The sequence below is a fragment of the Solanum verrucosum genome, unplaced genomic scaffold (assembly GCF_900185275.1).
Source record: "Solanum verrucosum unplaced genomic scaffold, falcon-dt-bn FXZP01000238.1, whole genome shotgun sequence".
Classification (NCBI taxonomy): Eukaryota; Viridiplantae; Streptophyta; class Magnoliopsida; order Solanales; family Solanaceae; genus Solanum; species Solanum verrucosum.
The window spans coordinates 4,181,179-4,207,393 of NW_026020630.1; the positions used below are offsets into that span (position 1 = coordinate 4,181,179).

Sequence of the window (26,215 nt, forward strand, 5' to 3'; positions counted from 1 at the left end):
ACGATTTAAGTTATTGATTTCAAATCATGAGATAAAATTAATATTTGAATATGTAATTTCATCTCGTGATGTTAAATCATGAGATGAAATCTGCATCTGAACATGTGATTTTATCTGGTGATTTCAAATCAAGAGATGAAATTTCAAATTATCTAAAAAAAAGTTGATTCGGAAATCTCATATCATGATTTCACATTTTTAAAATACAAAATTGGCCTACAAGTTTAGATTTTGCAAAAAAAAAAAAAAAAGACCAATTTATAGGTACATATTTTTTTGCAAGAATACCAAATGAGTGATAAAATATTCACAGAATATGAACATGATATAATTATTAATGAATTGATCATGTTTGATTTTATTAAATAACAGTACACTACAACTCATGTTTAATAAATTGAACTAAAATTCGATTAATAGATATTATATATTTTTTAGAATAACTTTGTGATGGTGTACTATTACACTTTTGTTATGAATTTTTGCTTATTTGGTAAGATTGTATAAAATGTTTGGGGTAATTTTGATAGTTTTCACAACTTATGAGGGTTTTATGTGAATAAAAATTAAATCTTAAAAATCTAAATTATATGTCTAGACTAAACTTTAACTTTATCGCATATAATTTTAAATCGTGATTTTATCTCATATGACCTAGCGGATCCTTACCATACCATATATATTAGCAAAAGAAATATGTTTAAAATAGACAAAATCTACTTAAAATGTATAAATAAAATTGGTGTTAATTTTTGAAAAAATTTACAAATACACAATTTAAGATATCATAATCTATTAAATTTTCTACAATTTAAAAAATTACAAAAATTCCCTTTCGGATACATCTATATCCTCTTTCGTATACATTCATATCCCCTCTCGGATACATCTCCTCTCTCAAATACATCCATATCCCCTCTGGGATGCATCTCTATTATGTATTCTCTCTAGGATACACCCATATCTCCTCTCGGATGCAATCCTATCCCCTCTTGGATACATCCCTCCCATCTCGGTTATTGAATATATCCATCTCATTAAGTAATGTATCAAACAATTAAAGAATGTATTCAAAAGTAATAAAAAAATTCAATTTTTTTGTAATTGAGAAAATTTCCAAAATAAAATATAATTAGCCACTAAATATACGAGATTTTGATAAGTTTCCTTAATAGTAAGGGGTACCAGATAAGTTTAAAATAGACAAACTTGATCGATTGATTGAGGAAGGACTTATCTTTTGAGGTCCTATGCAAATTGCAAAGTGAAGGAGACGGATTTTATACATTTTTTTATTTTTTAGCGTTATTCTTTTTTTTAATAAAAAAAATGTGTTTGAATTGTGATATTGAAAATTCAACAAGTACAGCCAATCATTGTCTCTCATAATAAAAAAAATGTGTTTGATTTGTGAACGAACTAATTCAATCATATTATTTAGTTTAAAAAATAGTTCTAGTAGGTAGTCATTCCCTTTTCTAAGAACTCTACCTAAGACTTTTGCCTCAATCAAATGAGGATACTCTAACAAAATAATACTTCAATAATGCATCTTTCCAAGGAAGATATTCAATGAAGTAAAGTGAACTGTTTTATACAATGGACTTGTTTTACACATGCCTACACATAATTATAAGTATCGAGCTAGCTATCAACATAGACAGAGCCAGGGATAGGAGTTTGGGGTTCTTAATCAATTTGTTTGAGGGTTTACAGGTTAATATACATATATTTATTTAATTTTCTAATATAAATATAAGGTCTACGAAAAAGCTAGTGAGTTCGTCCGAAACCCATGAACCCCCACCTAGCTCCGCCTCTGGTTATCAATATGAGTTAGTGATATAGTGGTGAGATTGTTCCACCCTTAATCAGAAATTTCGGGTTTGAGCCCAGCGCCATTTCCGAATGAGCCATGCAGTACGCGATCTGAATTAAATCAGGGTTCTAATATAGGCTCCGAACACCGAGTAGAAAACAAAAAAAATGTGCCATTCTAATTAGATGAGCTGGAAAATCATGACTTGCTCACAATTGGTGTCCCCATTATCTCCTACATGTGACAGTTTGATTAGGAAGTTTTATCGTAGTTTGATAAGTGATTAATTAAATTTTATGATCAAATAAATTTTAAAATTTATAATTAAATACTAATTAGGGGATGTATCAAAGTTGTCTTGAAAATGTTTAATGTATGCTAATTATGTTAGGTCAAAACTTATTCCATCATGTCACTCTATTTATCAAGACTCTCATTAAAATGCTTAAAATGATTGCTAATCATGTTGGGTCAAAACTTGCTTCATCAGATTACCCTGTCGATTAAAATTATCATGAAAATATTTGCAAATCATGTTAGGTCAAAAACTTGCTCTCTCTACATTAGATTGATAAAATGGGACCTTGATGCTACCACAATTGTACTATATCAATAGGTTTATGTGTCCTATGGAGTCATTTGATATGTGGTTTAAGAAGGTGTTTTGAAAAAAACTTTTTTGGTTGTTTGACAAAATAAAAGGGAGGAGGGTTAGACCTTATGTTATCAATCTTGAAGAGGTATGAAATATTTACTAATTAATAATCATAAAGAAAATAAGAATTAAAGAGAACCAGATATTCTATAATTATTATAAAGTTGATAAATATACTTTATGATCATATTACTAATAAAAATTCTTAAGTATTGCAAAATTATAAAAGCCAAGTAGTGTCCAAATTATACTAACAAAAAGGCAGTAAGATATGAATTCAACAAAATCGAAAGAAACACAACATATAATAACTTAATTTCAATAAAAACACAATTAAATACTATTTAAGGTTTAAGTTCAATTAAAATGCTCTCATAATATTAAAAAAATGTAAGCAAAACTCTTACGGGACTAATAATAATAGAATATGCGAGCACATCAATTATTCATGATCAAATCAATCTCTCTATTCTTGTCGATACCAAACTTCTTATTCTGGTCCGTCAAATTCTTCACTTAAGAAGGCCGAAGGGTATCAACTCAAATTTGTTAATTAATAAACTATAACTTAAAATAATTGGTGAAAATCGATAAACTGTCTATTATTACATTGCAAGTTTGAATGACCATGAGATCACAATACTAATTCAAAATTGATACCATGTCTATATATTTTTATGATTAAAGGGAAGAAAAGAAAGACCTTTGTATTTGAGGAGTGAATAGTTTAACCTCAAAATGCGTGATTCAAATTAGTCGGAGTTCCAGAAAAACAAGTGCATTTTATATAAGATGAAAACTGTAGTTAAAAAAAGAAGTTTATATTAATGTTTTTTAAAAAAAAATAAAAATAAAAAAGGGTATGTACTATGTAATAATAATAATAATTTTATGTTGATTGCTCCCAAAGGGAGCCAATACATGACCCATCTATCTTGGTCCGATCCGCCGGTGGTTTATCTCATGCTCAAACCCTAATCTGTTCATTTTGTGTTCTCTTTTACAAGAGTTTCAAGCCCGAATTGCAATTCTCTGAAGTTACTACCAATCGCCTGATGTCGGTAAGTTGATTTCTCTGCTGAGTTTTCTGTATGGGTTATGAATATTTACTGGTGATGGCGCTTCACAGTTTTTTTTTTGCGATTCTGTATGGTTGTTTTCTTTGTTTATCCGTCAAAATTGGGGGAAAGTTGATTTCTCACATAAAAATCCTGACTTTACATTCAATTGATTTGCTAATCTGATCAGTGGAACAATTTTGAGCTTCGAATGTCAATCTATTAAAAGCAATTGCCCTTTTGCAATCTGTTAGTTTGCTAGATGGAGAGGGTGTTGAAGAGAGTGAGCATGTTCCATATGCAGTCTTTTCCTTGTATTTCTGCATACTGGTTGTTTCCTTGGGTCTTGAGTCTTTACTGTGTACTTCATGGAAACCATCTAATTCCTAAGGAGCAACCTTTACTTGTCTCTCTAATGTCGTATAAATGTCTCTGGTTGCTAAATGTTCAATCTGGTTGTCTAATTGTTTATTTGTTTATCCTGTAATTAACCTTCAATTTGATGTTAGTACAATTTCTTTTGTGCTGCCTGAGTATGTTTTACATGCTATTTACTACAACAGGTAACCCTGCAATCCCAGAGTAATAGGGTTTCGTAAGGTGAATATTGGTGGTTAGTCGGTTCAATTTGAGGCTGTTTCATTCCTAGAGTATTGTTCATGCAATTTTGGCTGACAAATTCTATATGGTTCTTATGCAGACTAGCAGAGGAGGGAGAGACAGACATCACAGGGACCATCCTCCCAGATCCGAAGAGAAGAGCCATCATGGTCGTGAAAATCCTCCTTCCAGACATCTTTGGGTTGGGAATCTGTCTCATAGTCTTTCAGAAAGTACCTTGGCCAATCACTTCTTACGTTTTGGGGACCTGGAACGTGTAGCATTTCAACCAGGTCGAAGTTATGCTTTCATTAATTTTAAAGATGTGGAAGGGGCCTTTGCTGCTATAAGACATCTCCAAGGTTATGTTGTTGCTGGCAATCCACTTAGGATTGAGTTTACAAAGGCGGTTAGTTTTGTCAACCTTTGCCTGATTTTCCTTGTGACATTATCGTCTTCTCATAGAGAATTCTTGGCAGTACGCATGAAAGTACTATATTTTTCCCTAGAAAATTTCTATGAGATCCGTTCTCTTACTCGTAAACGTCTGCTGTTAATATCAATGCACTTATCCAAGTTTAATGTTGATCTTGATCTTCCATTTGCCTTTCTCTCTGCTTTCGCTCAGTATCGTTGAGGTCATTAGATTTATTAACTACCACTATATATTATAACAGATGGTTGTTTGTTCCAAAAAATAAAAAAATAAAAAGAAAGAATCATAATGGTTGGCCTAAGCGGTCAAACATTTAATCATCTGAAACCTAAGGGAAATATTATCAAAACAAAAAAGAAAGAAATAAGATGAAGGCATGGAGAATCTAAAGACAATTCCACAAAATTCAGCAGATTAAAATTCCAAAATTATTGCAAATTGTAGGATGTGGCAGTGACTTAGCAAATCTGAAATTAGAACGTGTTTATATTTTTCTCCCCAAGCGATTGTGTAGCCTCAATTCGTGAGGGTAGTGTAGTGATGAGAAATATCACAAGCTTCAGGAGAAGTCTTACTCCGCACCAAGTTTGCTCTTCAATCCACAAGTTATGTATGATCTGAGTAAAAGTTGCACCAACTCCTTCCATTTCTGTGTCTTTACTCTGTTGCTATCATAATCAATTATCAGGATGCGAGCTCCTTTCCCAAGCAATATCTGTACTCGATCATTATAAAATGCCGCTAGAGTCATGGGTGTATCGGGCTATGCATTACTCGTGCACCTCTTAATTAATAACCATTGAGAGCATAGATGCAGGTGTCAGTCTGTCAGATGCTTTAAATAGTAGGCAGACTCTCTCTTCAATCAATCTCCAGCTGTTTAGTGCTGCTATAGACCTGTACCGTACAAGCTTTTCAGTGGCAGCATTTATCTGTTAAGTCCTTATCTTAGATGGTTACTTCTGTTCTAGGATAACGTTAGGTAGCACCTCACAAACTTCATACTGGGGCAGCCACACCACTATATACGCATTTGCCAATGTTTGAATGCACATGATTCTTTCATATTCATATGCATTGAAAGAGACAATTTGTTCCCAAGGCAGAACACTAATCTTGACATGTTATTGAGATAGTGTGCTTGTTCCAATTTTGAAATCATTACTTATCAGTTTCCATTACAAAGCAAAAAGATGGTAGATTGAATCTTTAGAACCATGTGCCTAAGAGGGCGAGGACCTTTATAGCCATAATTCTTCCCCCGGTTCTACCTCCTTCTGCAATAGTGATCTATCCCGTCAATCCCACCCGCAAGCTAATCGATGAAGGGGTGTTCTTTTCATTTCCCTTTTTATCTTCAGTTGCTTTTGCAAAGGCAACAATATATGCAGCTTGTGGTATAAGGTGAGAGTAAAATCATCAAAGTTAGATCCTCTTCAAGCCGGAGAACACCTATTGCTAAGACCTTTCTATATGGCACGTAGTTGGTGTTGAGGGACCATCATGTAGGGCTGTTAGTTCTCAAGAGATGAGAATCTAACCATCTATATTTTACTGCTATCTTCAGTGAAAATTACATCAGCGCAGTGTGATACATTTCCATTGTAAAGGTTATTAATATCAGACTTATCAGAATCGGGATCACAATTTTTTTCCGAAATTGCCTGGTTACTTAGTTGTTGTGATCCAGTCAAACAACTTTTATCATGGCATCACCATTAAATAAATTCAGCTATATCTCATATCATACGGAAGTCCTTCACAAGCAAGATCTCAGGTGAGGTGCCTTCGAAATCCAATAAAGTAGAAATACACCTGATTTTATCCATAGAGTTCTGGTTATTGCCTTTTTGAATAAATGAACCAAATTAAGATGAAATGTGGAGAATATTTTTTTCTAGATCTCAGTCCAACAAAATAAATCCGAATCTCCTAAATTATTATGGTGTTATGGATTAGCATTGCAACACTTCAAATGATAAGGATTCTCATTTTCAACCATATGTTTGGACTAAATAAGCATCTAATGAGAAAATCAATGTAGTAAAAAGACCATACACAACTGTGAATGATGTGTCCAAATTGAAGTTTATGATCCATGACATTCTACAAAAAACATGCCTCACTTGAACTGATAGTTCTCAGCTGAAGCATAATTTACCAATATAAAAAAAATAGTTCTCAGCTGAAGCACTTTCCAGATAAGAAAGACTTCTCAGTTTCTTTCAGGATTCATTCTATCATGCATCAAATTCACACACTAGATCTGAATGACTGGTGGTCATTGATGTAAAATAAGCAGCAGTTCTCGCACGTTTCCTACTTGAATGCGTTGAATTTGTGACACAGTTATCTATTTGGTGTACTGTTATCTGTTTCTTTAGAGAGTACCTGTCTTGAGGCAAACACCCTTCGCTTCTGAAATAAAATTATAGAAAATAGATTGATGAGTTGGATAATTGGGCTATGTTTAGAAAAAAGTGTTAATTTTTCAACTCAGAAAATTTTACAGCTGCCAACATTATCTAGATGCAAATACCAGCCAGTAAATGGCTGAAATATAACTTTTTGTCAGTATTATCAGTGCTTATAACTAAGTTGCTCCTAATTCTGTTGGCTTCTTCTGGAAAGACGATCCATTTATATGTATTTGCAAGTGAAGCATTCTCTTATTTCCTTAAACATAAGCTTGTTTCTCCCATAGTTTAACCAGCTTTCTTGAAATATTTACAAACTTTGTTTGGATGATCGGATTCTACTTTGCTTTTATGGCACCCTGAATCTTATCCATTTAATGTGAAGTTAGCTTCAGGGCATGCCAATTTTATGTCCACAGTCTTGCAGACTTGTCTACCTCAAATTAGCATCTCAATCTAGGAACGAGTGAATGGCTCTGCTATCAGCTGGAGTATTGTATTCCACCTTTGTATTTAGGCTGTCTAACTCTCACAATGCAGTGTGGCCAGCTTTGGCAAATGATACCAGCTGATTGCCATGAGATTGGGGTCTTGAGGCATTAGTGATCTCAAAATAATGCTTATAAATTTGCAAAACTTGATAACATGAATATTTTGTTAACTTCTTCTAGGCATTAGTGATCCCACCTTGCATTGCCTATTGAATCCCATATAGATTCAGAACATAAACCAAAATTTGCAAGACATATCTGATGACTGATCACAAAATCTGCTAGGCATATTTACAATGTCAGCAAATGATCCACTATCTTCGAGTTCTCATTGCATAAGCAACACCAATTACTAAGTTTTTTTTTTTTTGAGAAAATAATGTTAGACCAACTAATAAGTTTAAGCCTCTAAGTTTTAGTTGTAATTTTCCTTTATCAAGCAAGTTTGATGTGCATCTATCCGTTCCATCCAAAACATGCTACCTTGCCAGAGCTTTTTGTTTCCAGATTATCTTACATGTACTTGTTTTGTTTGGCAAACTAAGGTAATTTTGTTAATAACCACTACCGTGTAAAAATTACTGAGAAAATACACCTTCCATGTCCATTTTGTAGTATGTCTAGCGGAGTTCCTTGTCATTAGCTAATGGGACTTGGTAAAAAAATTCATTTCGAGAAAATATTATTGAATTGTGTTTTCTACATTGCACTGAGCCTATTTATAGACATTGCGCTACCATCCTTTTCCACATAGGATACTTTCTACAAATCCTATTCCTATTTATATTCAAGGCTTAACCCATCGGTATCCCCCTAAAGTTGGCATCATGTTTCACTTTGACACCTCAACTGGGCTATGTTCATTTTAGACACTTTATGTAGGGTTCCGTTGTGTCATTTTGACACTTTTTGCTTACTTGGCATAATGAGTGTGATACACTCACTGGCTTGCGCGTGAATGGTTCTTTAGTTAATTTTTTTTATTTTTTTCTTCTTCCCCATTTTTCAGCCACCATTTTGTCCAAGTTAAATTTCATCCATTGTGAATGAAGGTTGATGGAGTGAATCTCATTAAACTAAGCTACAAAAATTCTTTAAACTAACAAAAATCTCCCATTCTCTATCAAGCTATGTATTAGGCAAAAGTAAAGGGCGATATTTTGTAAGAGGAAAAAATTACTATGATTGTGCAGATTTAGTATTTGGAGAAGATGGGGGGGGGGGGGGGGAATTATGAGGATTTGGTGGGGGAACGACGATTTTGGTGTGCGTGCAGATTGGAGAAGACAGGTACTGGGGGATATTAGGAGGGGGTGGGGTGTTTGTTTTATTGACTTAAATTTTATTTTATTTTGTAATTATTTGTCATTAATTTATTGGTTAATTCTTATTTTTACTCAAAATTAATTAATCAAAAATCACTTTTGGCACAAATGACAAATGTCATCGTTTAATTCGTCACTTTACGCGTCATTCGCAAGTGTACCACGCACACATTATATATTTATGCTGATATTAAAAAAAATGTCAAAATGACACAACGTGACCTTACATGAGGTGTCTAAATTGAACATTGTCTAGTTAAGATGTCTTGGTGAAATATTGTGCCAACTTTAGGGGGCCACCGATGGGTTAAGCCTATATTCAAGCATTCCCCTCAAGTTAGTGTATTCAAGTCATATGTATTAAGCTTGTTACAAATGTAACTCAATACATGAACTACTGAGAGACTTGGTAAAATAACTGCAAATCACTCTATTTCACAAATTTTGTAACAATATCTATGGAGAGTATCTTTTCTTCAACAAGTGACAATCAATCTCAATGTGCTTAGCTCTCTCATAGAGTAATGGATTTGATGTGATATGAGAGCTGCGAGATTATCACACACAAGTTCGATCCAACCAATTTATTCGAATTTTAGTTCTCTAAGCAACTGCTTAATCCAAACTAGCTCACAAGTTGCTACAACTAGGGCTGCGTATCGGTCGGTTTATCGGTTTGGCTTATTGGTTATCGATTTGTAGAGATGCTAAACCGTTATAGAACCATTAAGATATTGACTTATCGTTAATTGGTTTATTGGTTTTTTATCGTTATCGGTTTAACCGTTAAGATTTGACACAAAAAAGAGTGAAAATCACTTAGAAACAAGGTGACAAACCAAATAACATCAACATTTCATACTTTTTCTTTAACAATTTCATCTTAGAAAATGGCTTCTAAATTTTCATCAACATTGCTTCTTCTTCTTTCAATACTAATGAGTATCCAATTACTAGCCTCAGCTGGTAATTTCTACAAAGATGTAGACATTACTTGGGGAGAAGGACGCGGTAAAATACAAGAAGGCGGTAGAGGTCTCGCCCTCTCTCTTGATAAACTTTCTGACTCTGGCTTTCAATCCAAAAATGAGTTTCTTTTTGGAAGGTTCGATATGCAACTTATACTTGTCCCTGCAAACTCTGTTGGCACTGTAACAACTTTCTTCGTAAGTTTAAGACCTCTTATTATAATTTGAACTCTTATAAATATCTTCATTCTTATTATAACATGTCATCATGCTCCTGATGGATTGTTCTGTTTTTTTTTCTCTGTTAGTTATCTTCACAAGGAGAAGGACATGCACATGATGAGATCAATTTCGAGTTCTTGGGCAATGTCTCTGGCCAGCCTTACACTATCCATACCAATGTATATACACACAAGGAAAAGGAAACAAAGAACAACAATTCCACCTTTGGTTTGATCCAACCGCTGCGTTTCACACTTGCACCATTGTTTGGAATCCACATCGCATAGTGCAAGTTACACAAAATCACCTCACTTGTATACTCTGAGTTTTTACGCTAACAGATCACCTAAAAGACTATAAGTCATATAACGTGCTACAACATGTTAAAATGTGTGACAATTTGTTATACATGTCAAATGTATATAAGTTAGATTTATATTTTCTTAAGATGATTAGTGTTACTACATTTGATCTTACCAATTTTTTTATATATTCAGGTTCTTAGTAGATAACAGTCCAATTAGAGTGTTCAACAACCACGAAAGCATCGGAATTCCATTTCCAAAGAGTCAAGCAATGAAAGTATACTGCAGTTTGTGGAATGCAGATGAATGGGCAACACAAGGAGGCAGAGTGAAAACAGATTGGGCACTTGCACCTTTCACTGCTTATTACAGAAACATTAACATTGATGGTTGTGCAGTACCATCAGGTACCTCTTCATGTAAATCAATCGGTTCAACAAACAACGCGAAGCCATGGCAGACACATGAACTTGATGGTAAGGGACGGAATAGGCTCCGATGGGTGCAGAGCAAACACATGGTTTACAATTATTGTGCTGATTCTAAGAGGTTTCCTCAAGGTTTTTCTGAAGAATGCAAGCGTTCAAGGTTTTAAGAGACGAGATCATTTAATCGATTATATATCCAACGTTTGATGCATCAAATGTTGATGTTTTAGGCACGAGAGTGGAATTTTTTATTCGTTGTACCAATAAAAGTTTTGTTGGTTCCTCATTTTGTTGCTGAATTATCTATATGTAATGGAATGTGTATGGTTTACTTTCTTTTGTTAGTTATGTTATATGATAAAACATTGATCTTTGATGTTCTTATGCTATGAAGTCACAAATACAAGTTATAACTTAGTTTCTACTGAACTTTCCGTTTCAAACAGAATGACTTAGTTTGACTTGACACAAAGTTTAAACAAATATAGGATCAACGATGAACTTCGTATCAATACAAATATATAGGAACTAATACATTTGGGTAGCATCTCTTTTATTTCACATTAAACCAAAAATCAAATGGAAATACTATATGGTACACCTTTTCCAGTAACACCAGGTTCAGAAAATGGTTTTAATAATTCATAAGGTATAACTCCAGCTCCATTTCTATTCATCAACTTACTATCAACATTTCTAGCATCAATAATCCCTTCAAGCTCCTTCAATTTCCCCGAAAATACTTCAAACGCCGCGTTAATTACAGGATCTTCAGCCCAGTAAGGCTCAATTATTTCACCAATATATTCTTCATCTGGAGGATGGTTAGATAAAACATCCATAACTGCTATTATTTGTCTTGCTTGAAGTTGTGAAGGTAAGCATTTTAATAGTGCCTCCTCAGGTTTATTCAAGAAACTTTCCCATTCTTCATTTGTTGGATCTTCAGTTGGCATTTTTGTCCTAACAATTGTTGGCCTATTTGGAAAGTAACCTACATATAAAATAGAATACTCAATTATCACTACAACAAAAATAGTTTTTAGCGGTACTAAATATACACGTTAATTAACAAAGAGTGTTAAAGTTTTTACCGGCATTAGTTAATTGACATTGGATCTAACGTCGTTATAGACTTTAGGGACATTTACAAAGAGTGATAATTGCCTCTAAAAAAACATATTCATCGGCAATTAAGCTATTACCGTTAATTAATTATCAAGATCATTTTTGATGTAGTGTATATATGTAGATAACCTACTATAACAAGTTACGATACACAAATATTATAGAAATCACTTATACTGCCAGTGTGTAGAAGTTAAAACTCTTTTGAAATGATTTAACTTAATTAATTATATATACTAAAGGTCAGTCTGATGCACGAAGCAATCCAACTTCCACATCGGAAAGGGACACCTAATCCTAACACAAACATTAGTGATTGATTTCACAATTCGAATACGTGACCTCTATAGGTCTCATGAAGACAACTTTATTGTTGCTAAGTCCGAGACTTTCCTTTATTTCACTTATATATACCAACAATATAAAAAAAAAAAATTAAAAAAAGGTAAGGTGTGTACCTGCATAAATATATTGGCCAAAGTTAACTACTGCATGGTGGCCAGAAGTTACCCAAATCATTGTAGTTATAATACCAATTAAGTCATTTGGGGTTTTTAACTCTGGCCACCATGGCTCATTTTTCTTGTCACCATGGCCAACATTTTTTATCTCTGACCTCCAAGCTTGAATTTCTTTATCAGATTCAATAAGAATTGTTTGTGGATAATAATGGCTGACATAATTTGTTACCCATTGTTTAAGTGTGTCCCAAAGTACTAAACCATCATTTGCAAAAGGGTAATCTTGTATTGTTAGTTTTAATCCATATGGTTCATTTGGATCTTCCACAGCCAATCCCCTGTTATATATGCAACAAAAAACATGTTAGTGGAAGGGGGTCGGAGTCAAGGACACAAGGTCCTAGCCCTTTTTGTCAAAAAATTATACTATATATAAAAAAATTTATATATATAGATTTTGAATTTCCCTGGTTGTATAGTACGTATCAATGTACAAAAACAACATGTCTGTATAAAAGTAAATATAACGGTCTAGCCCGCTAGTGATATTGTCCACTTTTGACCTAGACCCGCATGATTTTAAAACGTGCCACTAGGGGTAAGGTCTGCTTACTTATATACCCAACATCTCTCTAGTGTTTTGCCGTATATATCATGTTATATATACGGATAGTACGTTAGTATGAATGTGTGATAGTAAGTTCACTACATCAAAAATGATCATTAGCAGTCCCTAAAGCCTTTAGCGACATAGGTTCTAATGACACTTAACTAATGCCGATAAAGACTTTAGCAGTCTTTATTAATGTCTATATTTATTGCCGATAAAAGTTGTTTTTGTTGTAGTGGTTATAATTTGCCATTTTTATGAGGTAGCCAATTAAGACTTATGTCACACCCCGAGCCTACACCCTGGGTGGGACCGGCACCCGGAGACCATTTATGGCCCCAAGCGAACCCTTGGCCTGGCTCAACTCAACCTGACTGACTTCTTTCAATATAAAGCAATTTAAAACAAGTGCGATATAAAGAAAGACTGCTTTAAACATGCTATAAACTCTGTGTGTATACAAAGATACAATAAGCCTGAGATGTATATAGAGATACAAATGAATTGATGTATATAAAAATACAATAATTTCTGTATATGAAAATACAATTACTGCTGTGGGAGTTTCTCTAACCGACAACCATCACTTAATAGCTATAATGATGATACAGTGATCGACCTCACGCTGCCAGGGCATCTTACACCCGGCCAAAGGTATAAGACCTAAACTGCCTAATGGATCCACTAGTCTATCTGGAAAAGGATTCATCTAAAAAGTATGATCTTTTTCTACCCATGGTGGCTAACATGGTTCTATGGGGGCTGTGGGTTCTTTGAACGCTCCCCCAATTCGGTGCTCGATACTACTCCCAAAAATGTACTGGCTCTTATGTTTTTAAAACATATTTTTTCCTGCTAATATGAGATAATTACTCAAAAACTAGCCCGAAGACTCTTTGGAAATCTCCGTTTCCAACCTTGCTTAAATGTAAAAACATTTCTTTAAAACTTCTTTGGGAATACATAGTTCCCTAATAACTTTGAGAAATGAACTCAACTTTATGTTCTTGACTTAACTTGAAACTTGAGACTCTTTAAACGAAGATAAAACGTTTGATAACGACTCTTGAACAACTTTAAAGACTTGCTTGGACTTACCTCATAACTTGCTTAACTTGACTCTAACTTCCCTTGACTTTGATCCAAACTCGCCTCGAATTGAATTATGGATTCAAGGTATATGATCACATGTTTATAGATGAGTTCGGGAGGTTTAAATGTGCATTAAAGTGTTGGAAACAACTAGGAAACATAGGTACAATACCTAGGAACATGCATGAGAAAGTGTGAAAAGAATGGGGGAACATGGCATCCTTGGCACTATGCACGGCGCGGAGCGCCAGCCCTTGAAACTCAGAAGGGGCCTGCTGGCGCTCTGACTGGCGCGCCGCCCCAAGGGTTGGGCTTCAGAGCTCCTCTTGGGGCGCGCTGGCTGGCGCGACGCGCCACCTCTTTCCCCAGAAAACTCGACTTTTCTCCCTTTTTTTCTCAACTCTAAACTACCCTAACTTCAATGGACTCAACTCCAAACACTAAGGGTCATAATATCCCTCAACATACAAGAGATTCAACTCAAACACACAACCAAATCATGTCCCACAACAACAAGAACTTCAACAACATGATCAACAACATCAATAGCACAACCCAACAACTTCAACAACATATCCAATCTTTTATCAATAATGAAAATGAGTTTGGTGTGTGGGGGAAAGGATCACCCAACACTAAGAACTCACATACCTAGTGGGGATCACCCCCGACGATATCCACGACGGAAACTTGCTTGATCTCCTCTTCCTCCTCTTCTTCTCCTCTTCTTCTCTTCTTCTTCTCTTCTTCACTCTCAAGCCCTAGCTTTTACTCTTTTAAAATGGGACCAAATGATCAAAAAATCAGCCTAACACAACAATATAACCCCAAAAGAAATGGCTAGGGAAAAGACCAAAATGCCCTTAAAATTTCCGGACGGATTTCCTGCCAACTGCCCAACTTTCAAAGGCCATAACTCTCACATACAAACTCGGAATCAAGCAAACTCCATGGCGTTGGAAAGATCATTCCAAGGGCTTTCCAAACATAACTTGAACTACTCCTAACTCATCCTGATCTAGGAGTTATGACTGTTCAAAGTTGGCCAAAATTCACTAATTTCCCACACTTCAACCAAATTTCCAGATTTTTAATTCCTTCCAAAAATGACTATTTCCGATTTCAAGCTTTTTCATAGTTATTTCAAATTGCTGGACGTTACAACTTATTATAATGGTTTGCTTGCAAATATCTTATAATTGATTTGATTGTATAAATATTATGTACATTATTAGTGCATAAAATCTATAACTCAAAAATAAATCTTAAGAAAAGAATTAGTGACCATCAAAGTTTTTGATGACATGGTATATACCCTTCATCTTTTATCAAAGGTTTTGAGTTCGACCCATTGAATAAAGTCGTTTTTGTTTGGAAGCATTTTACACCTAAAATGAGATTTTTCCAATGCAAATTTGGATTAATCAGACCCCAAAGCAAGGTCAAACACCGAGTGGAAAATAAAAAAAAAAACAAAATTAGTGATCACCAAATATTGTGATAGAGTGGTAAGCACGCCCTTTCATCTTTAACCACATGTCTCAAGTTCAAGTAGCCTATGTTTGAGAGCCCTTTACCCTTAAATCAGGATTTATGAAGTGAATTCAAATTAGTCAGATCCTAAAACAAATATCAAACACCGAATCGAAAAGCAGAAAAATAGAAAGATTAGTGAATTATTACCTGCTAATAAGGTTTTGTGGGAGTGCCTCTTGGTCAAATCTCCATTCAAGATCATAGGCAGCAGAACTAAATTCCATTGCATACTTGCCAAGGGAAAATGAAGTCTCAACAATTCCATTTGCATTAATAAGTACTTCTCTAGCAAAGGAATTTATCCTCATTGTATGTCTAAGATGAGGATGCAATAATCTATATATTGGGTGCATTGCACTAAGTTGTCTATTTGTTGCTATAATATATGGCTCTGTAGCACAATGAGTTCTTAGCCTACAAAATTTTGGAGAAAAATTAGCCATAATATTTTCAAAATCAAAGAAATTAATCAAAGAATATATGTAATAATTACACTACTCTTTAAGCAATAACAACAACATACTTAATGTGAGTATACACAGATCGTATCCCTATCTTACACGATTCCACAGGTAGCCAATCTTATTTTCAAATTACGTATCTTACATTTTAAGAAGAGTTATCTGTAAATATCATTTACGTGACCTAATGATAGTGTAAAAGAATTTTACACTAACATCGTATAGAACTCAAAACTCATTAAGAAAGTACATGTATCATCATCACTTACCAATGACTAACTAGTTGGTGATAGCCAGAGTCATGAGCAAGAACATGTGCTTTGGCCAATTTCCATAGCCAACCACCAGTGGCATTCCACGTACTTGGAAAATAAGCTTGCTTCCATTGAGGCTTATTATCTATTGGTGGCCTAGTTAGCTCAATAGCCAAAGGTCTCAATGTGCCTTCATGTGTCAAGAAGAATAAAGTTCTTGATCCATATAATACTGTCCTTTTGAGTTCATTCACTTTGTTCACATATGGCAATAATAAATCATGATAATCTAGGATGAATAACTTCTTTTGTTGAACTGCCTGCATTGGTTATGTGTAACTCAAGAGTCAAAATTATCAAAAGGAGGACTTTATAGATCATGTATAATCCAAGAAATAGGGTATCATAAGGGGCGATCTTGAATTTTTGACATTAGAAATAAGTTCTAATTGTAATGTGTGCATAAATTTAATTTTGGTTATGATGCAAGAGTTCGAGATCAGTTAAAGAAGTTACAAACAATAAAAGATAATATAATGTGTTGTCTATTCTGCCAGTAGTGTCAGTTATATTGACATGTGAATAATTGAGCAACACATGCAACTTTTGCCTATAAGGCGAAAGTTATGGCAATTTGAGTAGATTCATTGTATTGCTATGTCTTGAACTCCGAACTCATAGAAAAATCATATTTATGTTTGATGGGCAGCTCGATGAATTTAGTAGATTGTTTTAGGAGGAACTACTAACTATAGAGCGAACCTAAAATTATTTTTTAAAACATTTATTAAGTAGGCCAAAAACTCAATACCACCCTTATCAAGGTCATTCTTGCGAATCACCTTATATAATATAGGCTTGCCTGTGGATTATTAGCACCATATGGCTTTTTGTGAGACTACTGTTTAAATCTTGTCTCTCATTTAATTCAACAAACTAAAATTCGCATTTAAAAATAGTCAAATGAATCTTTTCTTTTAAAAGATAAATTTAATCTATTGAGCTAACGAGGGACATAATTTAAAGAATGGCCTCAAGAAAGGTCATTTGTGCAAATAAAAGGATTTCAATTATTGACCTGACTGAATATCGTTTGTCCACAAACAAAAACATAAATAAAAGTGTTTTTCTTACAATTTCAAAAAACCAAAGGATTTGTTTATACCTCTTCAACAGTCATAGATCCTCCAATTTCAAGTTCAATTAGTTCTTTTGTCATTGCTGATTCAGGATGTCCATACACCTCAGGACTTAGCTTGCTCTTAAATGGCCATTCCTGTATTTTTTTATAAAGTATAATAATATATTTTTAGCTCAAAATGCTTCAATCAATTATACATTTATATTTTAACCAAAATGAATGTATGTATGTATGTATGTCCTCATTTATAAAAATGACCTAATTAACGAACAATGTTTCATAAACAAGATGTGAATCCGAAAATGGTCACCAAATGTCAGATAGTGTGTTTATTTCTTCATAGTTTCAATTTCTTTTTTTGTGAAAATTCGGACTGTGCTACTAAATGTGACTTCGAAAATGATCACCAAATTTCAAATCGGACGAGGATTTACCAATCACACCAATATGGTTTCTTCTACCTGGTATTTGTTTTCATATTCACATTAGACACTAAATTAAGCGGATTTGTAACAATATTGGTACTCATATTCACGTTAGGTTAGATATTTGTCCTGATTTCCTTATCATTAATATTAAGTGCTCCTTTTCTTTAAAGGAAAATGTTAAATTTTCATATTTGACTTATTCTTTGGATTCTAGAAATTAAGATTATTTCCTTCTAACTTGAAAGTATCCACGTTACACCCCGAGTTTGAGAGGTGGAAATTTTGAAAGATGCAAGGTGTTATCCTACCGCTTGTGTAAACCTCTTTTTAAAGTAATTTCTGTTGAAACTAACTAAACTATTAATTTTAAAGTGAAAAAATTAAATTAAAAAAATTAAAGTAATTAATAACATACCGTGACCAATCGTATACTAAATGGGTTAAAACCAGATAAAGTTTGACGAGCAAATTCCACATCTCCTAACCAAGAAAACTTGTCCCCTGCCATAAATATAAAAACATATAATATTATATTTAATTTTACAATAATTTTTAACCAAATTAATTGCAAGGTATTGTTGGATAAATTTAATTACATTTTCCATTATTTTTTATATTCAACCTGGTTTTTATTTTTTACAATTCCACTAAAATGATGCAAACGGTATTTATAGGCTATATAGTTCAGATTCTCCAAAAAATCATGAAAATCCAAGTAGCATAGTTTTTGTGTACTTACTTTGAAGCAATTGAGGGGTTTCAAAGAGCGAGACACTTTTTTGAGTATCAGAAATAGCCTTAATGAGCCTTGGTACAACATCAAACATGCCCTTTTTCTTATTACCTTGTCTCGAAACATCGATACCAACGTTGAATAATGAGTCGATAGACAGAAATTGTGGAAACTCGAGGTCGGAATTGGAGACGACCGTCTCCAACGCCGGGACGATGGCCCGTAGGACTGAGTAAAATGGGTAGCCGGAAAATGTTGAGCTCTTCACTTCTGAAAATTCTTCATCTCTTGGTACGTACACAAAGTTACTCTTTAATTCAGACAATGGATCTGCATGCATGCATTCATAAAATTGAAAAAAATATATTAAGAAATTCGAGTTTAACTTTTAAACATCGATAATATAAAAAATTATTACATTAGTTATTATGTTACCATCTGCTACAACATGTTTAGTTGCACTAATAGAGTGTCAATTTGAATTAGTTGATTAAAAACGTCTAATAATTATCAAATATTAAAAAATAGATTACAGAGGGAGTTAATAATTTTATTCTGAATGAATAATTTGGTGATCATGAAAGGGCAAGTTAAATATTTGACTGATCGATCAAAAATAATACATTTACTAGCCAAATATATATTATTATGTATAAAAAATAAATAGTTTTCTTTTTTGTCAATCTCTCGTTAAAGAAACTATTAAGGATAGTTTTCTTTTTTGTCAAAGTAATAAATTAAAATAGTAAAAGTTCGGGTCTATCCTTAAATACTTATAAACTGAAAAATTATAAGTTGAGATAACTAATAATTTATAACTTTTCACTTATTTTAACTTGTAAACACTTGTGATGTTTCTCAAATATATAATAATAAAGTATAAATTTATTTTTCTATATAATTATTTGATACTAATCAAAATTCATGTCTCGTAGAGTGCTATATCTCATGGTTAGAACACGAAAGTCAAAACTGTTTTCAATTTGAATAGAAAGATTTCATTCATTCTGTCACATTTTTATCATAATTAAATTGTAAATTGTATAGACTCTCTAGTCTCTACAATATAAATATGTATCAATTACTAAATCTATCTAAAAATAGTAATCAATTTATTATTTTTCTACTTGATGAAATAATGTACCTTTTTTACTTCTTGATCGACCAGTTCTACACCTTCTAGGATAAGGTAATTGTTTTCCACCAAGTACTGGTCTTTTACCATTATCATTACCATCTGGATCTCCAATATCATTATAAACATCATAGTCATAAATCCTTTCATATTTTTTTCTTTCTCCAAATCCATCACCTCTTAATGTCACAAGTTCTCTCTCTCTTAACCTCTTTACTCCACTTGGAGTTTGAGATGGTATATATGACTGTAATCGCATGGAAAGAAATATTAACCGTTCAAGATATAATTAAATAAATAAAAATATAATTGCAGTTGTTGATTTATAACTATACCTAATGAAGAGTTTCAATTTAACTCAACTTACACATTAATCAAATCATCACTTTCGGTATGATTCATAATCAACTAAAACAATTTAGTATGATACACTAAAACATACTTCCTCCGTCCCTATTTACTTGTCCATATTTCCTTTTTTAATTGTCCCTATTTAGTTGTCCATTTTGACAAATCAAGAAAGGACAACAAATTTTTTCCTATTATACCCTTATTTACACTTCTTGAAAATTGTAAAAGTGTATGTTGTTTCCCTTCAATTTATTTCACTTTAATTCAAATAAGTGATTGTAATTTTGAAGTGAAAAGTTGTCATAAGGATAAAATTGTAACTTCACTGTGCTAATCATTGTTGCCTTAATCTGTGTGTCATTTCTAAAGTGGACAACTAAAAAGGGACGGAGGGAGTATATATATTCAATAAATTAATATACATGGCCTATAATTTATTTTAATTTATATGTCATACTTTCTTTTTTTTTGTCTACTTTAGAATTGTCTAAGGGGGTGGGACTGCCCATTAATTATTACCACCCGCCTGTCCCACTATCAGAACAAGACCAACCTAGAACTGTTTGGGTGGGGGTGGGATTGGACATGTGCCAGAAGGTGTGCTAGTACTCTCTTCGATAAAAAAGTCATATTACCTTAATTAATATGTTTTCATAGGTCAAATTGTATGATATAAAAGATCTTTATATTGCTAGTGATTCAATGCATATAACTTGAATATATTCTTCCTGAAAATTATATTTCCATCCGTTATGAAATTAAGTAGTTCTTATATTTTGAACGAAGAAATCTTATCTAATAAATTAAAATTTTATATTATATCTCCCATGATATAATAAAGCATAAATAAGGGGGGGGGGGGGGGGGGGATTTTTGCAAACCTTATTGGTGAAGAAAATCCTTTTCTCAAATTTTGTATGGACCCAAGAGTTGCAAGTAATATTAATTTTGCCATGAGGGGATCCATCAATTACTATATTCTTCACATACATTTCCTTGTGCTCATTTTCTACTAAAATTGCACCAATGTCCCCAAAGTCTTCAGGAAATACAAAATTTGCTTCGTAACGTGTCTCACCATCCACATCTCGTCCACGATTTGCAAATATCCTAATACTTGGCTTCTCAATTCCAATCTCTTTTTAAAAAACATAGAGAGAGAACAAAATAATAATAAAAAATTATATTTAAATAAAATTGAAGAAATAAGAGGGAGAAATTAGCATAAAAGAGAAAAGTACTTGAACAATTATAAAGTAAGATACATTAGCATAAAAGAGATATTAAAAGCATAGACGAATTCTCTAAATCCGATTCCTTGCATTCAAATATTGTATAATTCATTCGTTATGGCTCGATTTTAATTATTTTTTAAAAAATAACAAAGACTTCCATTGATCTGACGTATCCCTCAATTTACTCATTTTTTAAAGTTGTCTCATAATTAGCCAATTGAGGCAATAATCATTGTAAACTCACTCATTCGCCTATTGAGCCTACAATGAGTGCTACATGACATACTTAATAATAATTAATAAAAAAAATTAGTATACCAATTAACCCTAATATAGACCTCTGTATAATAATATTTATTATAATGATCAAGTTTTGTGTGAAGTTGATTTCCTACGTTAAATTAAATTATATATTTTCTATACAAATATTTTATTATGACGACTAGAAAATATTCAAACAGACAACATCATTATAAAGAGCAAATACTTCCTAAGGGAAAAGGGTATGATATATAACCCCTCAATTTTGTTATTTAGAGCTGATATATCCTTCGTTATGAAAGTAGTTCATAGATACTCCTATTGTTATACAAATGACTCACATATACCCTTTTCCTCTAACGGAAGTGAAAAAATTAATTTTAATTTAATTTTTTAATTATTTTTTAAAAAAAATAATCCCATGTGGGGTACATTTAATCCTCCTCACACATATTTTTTATTTATTTTTTTGTTCCAGTGACTAATTTAAATTTATTATTTTGATGGTCAAATTTATTTTATGTTTCACTATTTTTCTTGTAAAATTTATTATAGATGACCCAATTATTTTTCAAATGCAAAAACTAAATAACAATATAGCCGAAATAAATAGTTTTAAATTCTAATATAGCCACAAAAAAATTACTTTTTTCTTTACACCAAGGAATGATAGAAAAAAAAAAATAAGAATAAGAAACTCAAATAATAATAATAAAAGAAGTCAAAAAATAATTTATGTATAAAAAGATTAAAATATTCCTCGAACTTTGCTAAAAGGTCATATATACACTTTGCTAGAAGGTCATATATACCCCTACATGAATCTTTTTTAAAATTAAAAGTCAAAATATAAATTTAAAATTATTTTTTTAACTTCCATTAAATGAAGGGTTTATGTGAGCTCATTTTTTAACAGTAGGGGTATATGTGACCCGTTTGTGTAACAGTAAGGGTATATATGAGTCACTTTCATAACGAGGGGCATATCAACTCCAAATGACAAAGTTGAGGGATAAATATTTAAGTTATTATTAAGTTAAAGTTTAAATTATTTTCAATTTTTAAAAAGCTGGCAAAGTACTATATTCACTTTTTCTTTAAAGTACAATAAATTCTTGACTGCCGACAATAATTTATTGTCGGCATATACACTTTGCTAGAAGGTCATATATACCCCTACATGAATCTTTTTTAAAATTAAAAGTCAAAAATATAAATTTAAAATTATTTTTTTAACTTCCATTAAATGAAGGGTTTATGTGAGCTCATTTTTTAACAGTAGGGGTATATGTGACCCGTTTGTGTAACACTAAGGGTATATATGAGTCACTTTCATAACGAGGGGCATATCAACTCAAAATGACAAAGTTGAGGGATAAATATTTAAGTTATTATTAAGTTAAAGTTTAAATTATTTTCAATTTTTAAAAAGCTGGCAAAGTACTATATTCACTTTTTCTTTAAAGTACAATAAATTCTTGACTGCCGACAATAGTGTAGCAGAGTTAGAATTTCGTTTAAGAAATGTTAAAATATAAAGAAATAAAATCGTATAAAAGTTAAGGAGTGTTAATATATAATATACATATATAAAATAAATATTTTTATTCTAACTGTAATTTTCCGACGAAGGATGTCGGTTGACACCCCTTAAGTGGCTCCGTCACTGAGTACACTTATCATGAAATAAATATTTAAGACGCAAGTTTAGAATTCCATTTTTTCTTTTCTAAATTTCATGTTCAATTAAACAAGCTCATATTATTGTAATATAATTTATTTTCCATTCAAACAACTCTCTGTGATAAAAGAAAATTCTTTTTGGTTATATTACTGTGCATCAAATAAAATAACATATTTATATGTTTCAAAATATTTAATTTTAAATTACTAAAAGAAATTAGCCAAAGAAAACTTTTGTTTCAAAACAACAAATATTGCGTCCCTAATCTTAACTAGTAATGCATTTATCAAAAAGATTATTAGCTACGAGTTATATTTTTCCACAAATTATGGACGACTTGTGTAGCTTATTCTTGTTCTTTGTTGTGTTTTGTCAGCACATAATTATGGCATGCTTAAAATTACATGTTGGTAAAATCTTTTAACTTTGTATTCCATCAAATATGTTCATATATGTGCAGACTCAAATTTAGACATTATACATAAACAAACATTCAAAGTGAACCGTAGTTGGCTGGCAAGTAAGCCCCTCCAACACTTCAACTTGGTCGATTCATGACAATCAAATACTTCAACTCATTCTCACTATATCTCGTAGACACTCAACACTAATGTGACACATAATTTTTGAAAGTGTATATATGATCATTTTGTTAGAAGTTGATGCATATATTCAACTAACATAGTGGAGGCAAATCGAAGTATCTCTACATATGCATACCCAAAGTTAAAGTGTGTACTTGTCGAGATCATATTTAAATATTTGTTTATGTATTATGCGATTAATTTATTAATGAGTAAATGAATACTTACTAGGATCAAGTTCAGCAGCAACAATCCACAATAAGAGTGATTTACCAAGCAAATCATCAAGTCCTCTTGATAAACCAAAATTAGTTCCTCCAACTGATTTTTGAACTTTCACCACTAATTTAACACCCATGGATTTTTTTGTGGAACTAAGGACAGCTTTAGTGCTATTTGCAGCCTTATAATGAACAATAAAATTATTCTTTTTCTGATTTTTCCTAGGATTTTTATTACTTAAAATGTTGATAGGAAAAAAGACTAAGATTTCTCTTGAAAAAATGAATGGCTTAGTACTCCATGGAATTAGAGATTTTGTAGATTGTTGAAGATGAGACTTCAACATTTTTTTCTCTCTTCTTTGGCTCAAGAAGTTATATGGTTTGGTTTGTATTATGGTCTCTAAGGAGTTCTCTTTATATAGATGATGAAGTTTTGCTGAGGGAACTTTTGTTGTTGTTGTTTTGGTTGTATTTGGCTTGTAAAACTCTAGAATGGATATTACAATAGGTTTCCTAACCGCGATGTCAAATGGACGGGTAGGGGTTAAATTGAACAGGTTAAAATAGCTTGAGTTAATAAATGGAAAAACTATTTAATTACATACATATTCATACTATATTTACTAATTCTTCTTATAGTTTAAAATAATTACATATTATCTCACTGATTAATAATTTTATATCAAATTTCAAGTCAGATACACTTAGATACATATATGTTTATTACCGAATACAGAGCGAGAGAGTAGGGAGGTGAGCGGAATAGGAGGGAAGCAAGCAAGAGAGTCAGTGTATTCTAGATACATATGAACACTACATGTATCTGGGAACAAAATCTGATACGAATAATAATTTCAAAAACTCACAAAAAAGCACGTCATTAGGCTCTAAACTAGTGAATTTTGTGATGTTTGGCCGTAATAAATAGGTGGATCAAATCAAATGGGTCGAGACAGTACGTTAATAAATGGGTGGATTATTGACCCGTCAAATTATTGGAGTTGTAACAAAATCTATTTGAGTCGAAATATAGTAAATAATGTGTTATAGGTTCATAACGCAATTCATGAAAAATTACTTTGACTGAAATGGGCTAAATAATAAGTTTATAACTCAGTTGTCCAACTCCTACTAGGTTTTAATTTGTTTGTCTTCTTTAATTTGTTTTTATACATAATAAAATTCATTTTTCTTTATTATATATGATTATGCATAACATATTGAATTATTTATGATATGTCGAATAAAGTTATTATTCATATAATTAAAAAATAAAATTTAGAATTTTTTTTCATTGTACGTGTAATTTTTTATGATTATGTAACTAAAAATAATTTGATTGAAAAGAAAACTATGAGTAGAACCATCAAAATAGGCTTAACTCATGGGGTCGGCCCAACCCAACCCGTTATTGAGGAAGGATTGGGATTAAAAAATTTCATGCCCATTTGAAGCTAAGGCCTATAAGCCCTACTCATATAAGTCCTTGGCCATTGAGGCTTGATCGGGGCCAGGTGGGGTCGTCTCATGGGCCAAAACTTTTTGTTTAACAGTAACTTACAATAATCTCACTTATATATAATCTAATTACTTAAATACACGCTATGATGTAATATTATGAATCTTACCAGACTCAAAGCTAGGTTAATTTGTTCTAGATACACTATATCCAAGTAGATTCACGTGTATCTACAATACATAGACAAATCTCGCGCCCTCGCCTCCCTCCCATCTTGCTTGTCACTCTCTTATCTCGCTTGCATATCTAGTATGCGAGATACATGTTAATTACACTAATTTTTTTGCTAGTGTTATTGAAACAACACCACTTTTTGCCATATTTGATTTGAAAATCTTCTCAGTTTCTTGATATTATAGAATTATAAGTTTGGAAAGAAAAAAAATGAAAAAAAGAAAAACAAGATGGGCAAGCCCACCCCAGCCTTCGACCCTTCTAGGGTTGAATTGGATTGAACATTTTCAGACTCTTCTAAATGAAGGGTCGACCCACCCTAGCCCTTCAAATTTCTTAGCCCACGAGGCTTGAACCGGGATGAGGCTGGACCGGCTCTTTTTGACAGCACTAGCTATGAGCCCGACTGAAATTATTTATCATCTATTGGATAAAGTTATTATTCTTATTGTTAAAAAATAAAATTTAGAGTTTGTTCCA

The 26,215-nt window shown here is 32.5% G+C and overlaps 2 protein-coding genes and 1 pseudogene across 2 annotated transcripts in view; 2 read left to right on the plus strand and 1 right to left on the minus strand.

The window, feature by feature from the left end:
• Positions 1–474: 474 nt before the first annotated feature.
• LOC125811748 (xyloglucan endotransglucosylase protein 1-like) lies at positions 475–10,895 on the plus strand (annotated as a pseudogene).
• Positions 4,110–26,215, plus strand: part of LOC125811724 (flowering time control protein FPA) — a 45,267-nt gene continuing 23,161 nt past the window's right edge. The window contains exons 1-2 of the mRNA XM_049491262.1: positions 4,110–4,132; positions 4,233–4,541. The gene's annotated coding sequence lies outside the window, so the exon portion shown is untranslated. The remainder of the gene's footprint in view (positions 4,133–4,232; positions 4,542–26,215) is intronic.
• LOC125811726 (linoleate 13S-lipoxygenase 2-1, chloroplastic-like) lies at positions 11,300–24,467 on the minus strand. The gene is made up of 10 exons (XM_049491263.1): positions 24,047–24,467; positions 20,936–21,192; positions 19,713–19,950; positions 18,575–18,898; positions 18,251–18,336; positions 17,432–17,542; positions 16,282–16,586; positions 15,699–15,965; positions 12,311–12,651; positions 11,300–11,718 (listed from the first exon to the last, which is right to left on the minus strand). The coding sequence occupies exons 1-10, from the start codon at positions 24,384–24,386 to the stop codon at positions 11,300–11,302; spliced, it is 2,688 nt and encodes an 895-aa protein (XP_049347220.1). The 5' UTR covers positions 24,387–24,467.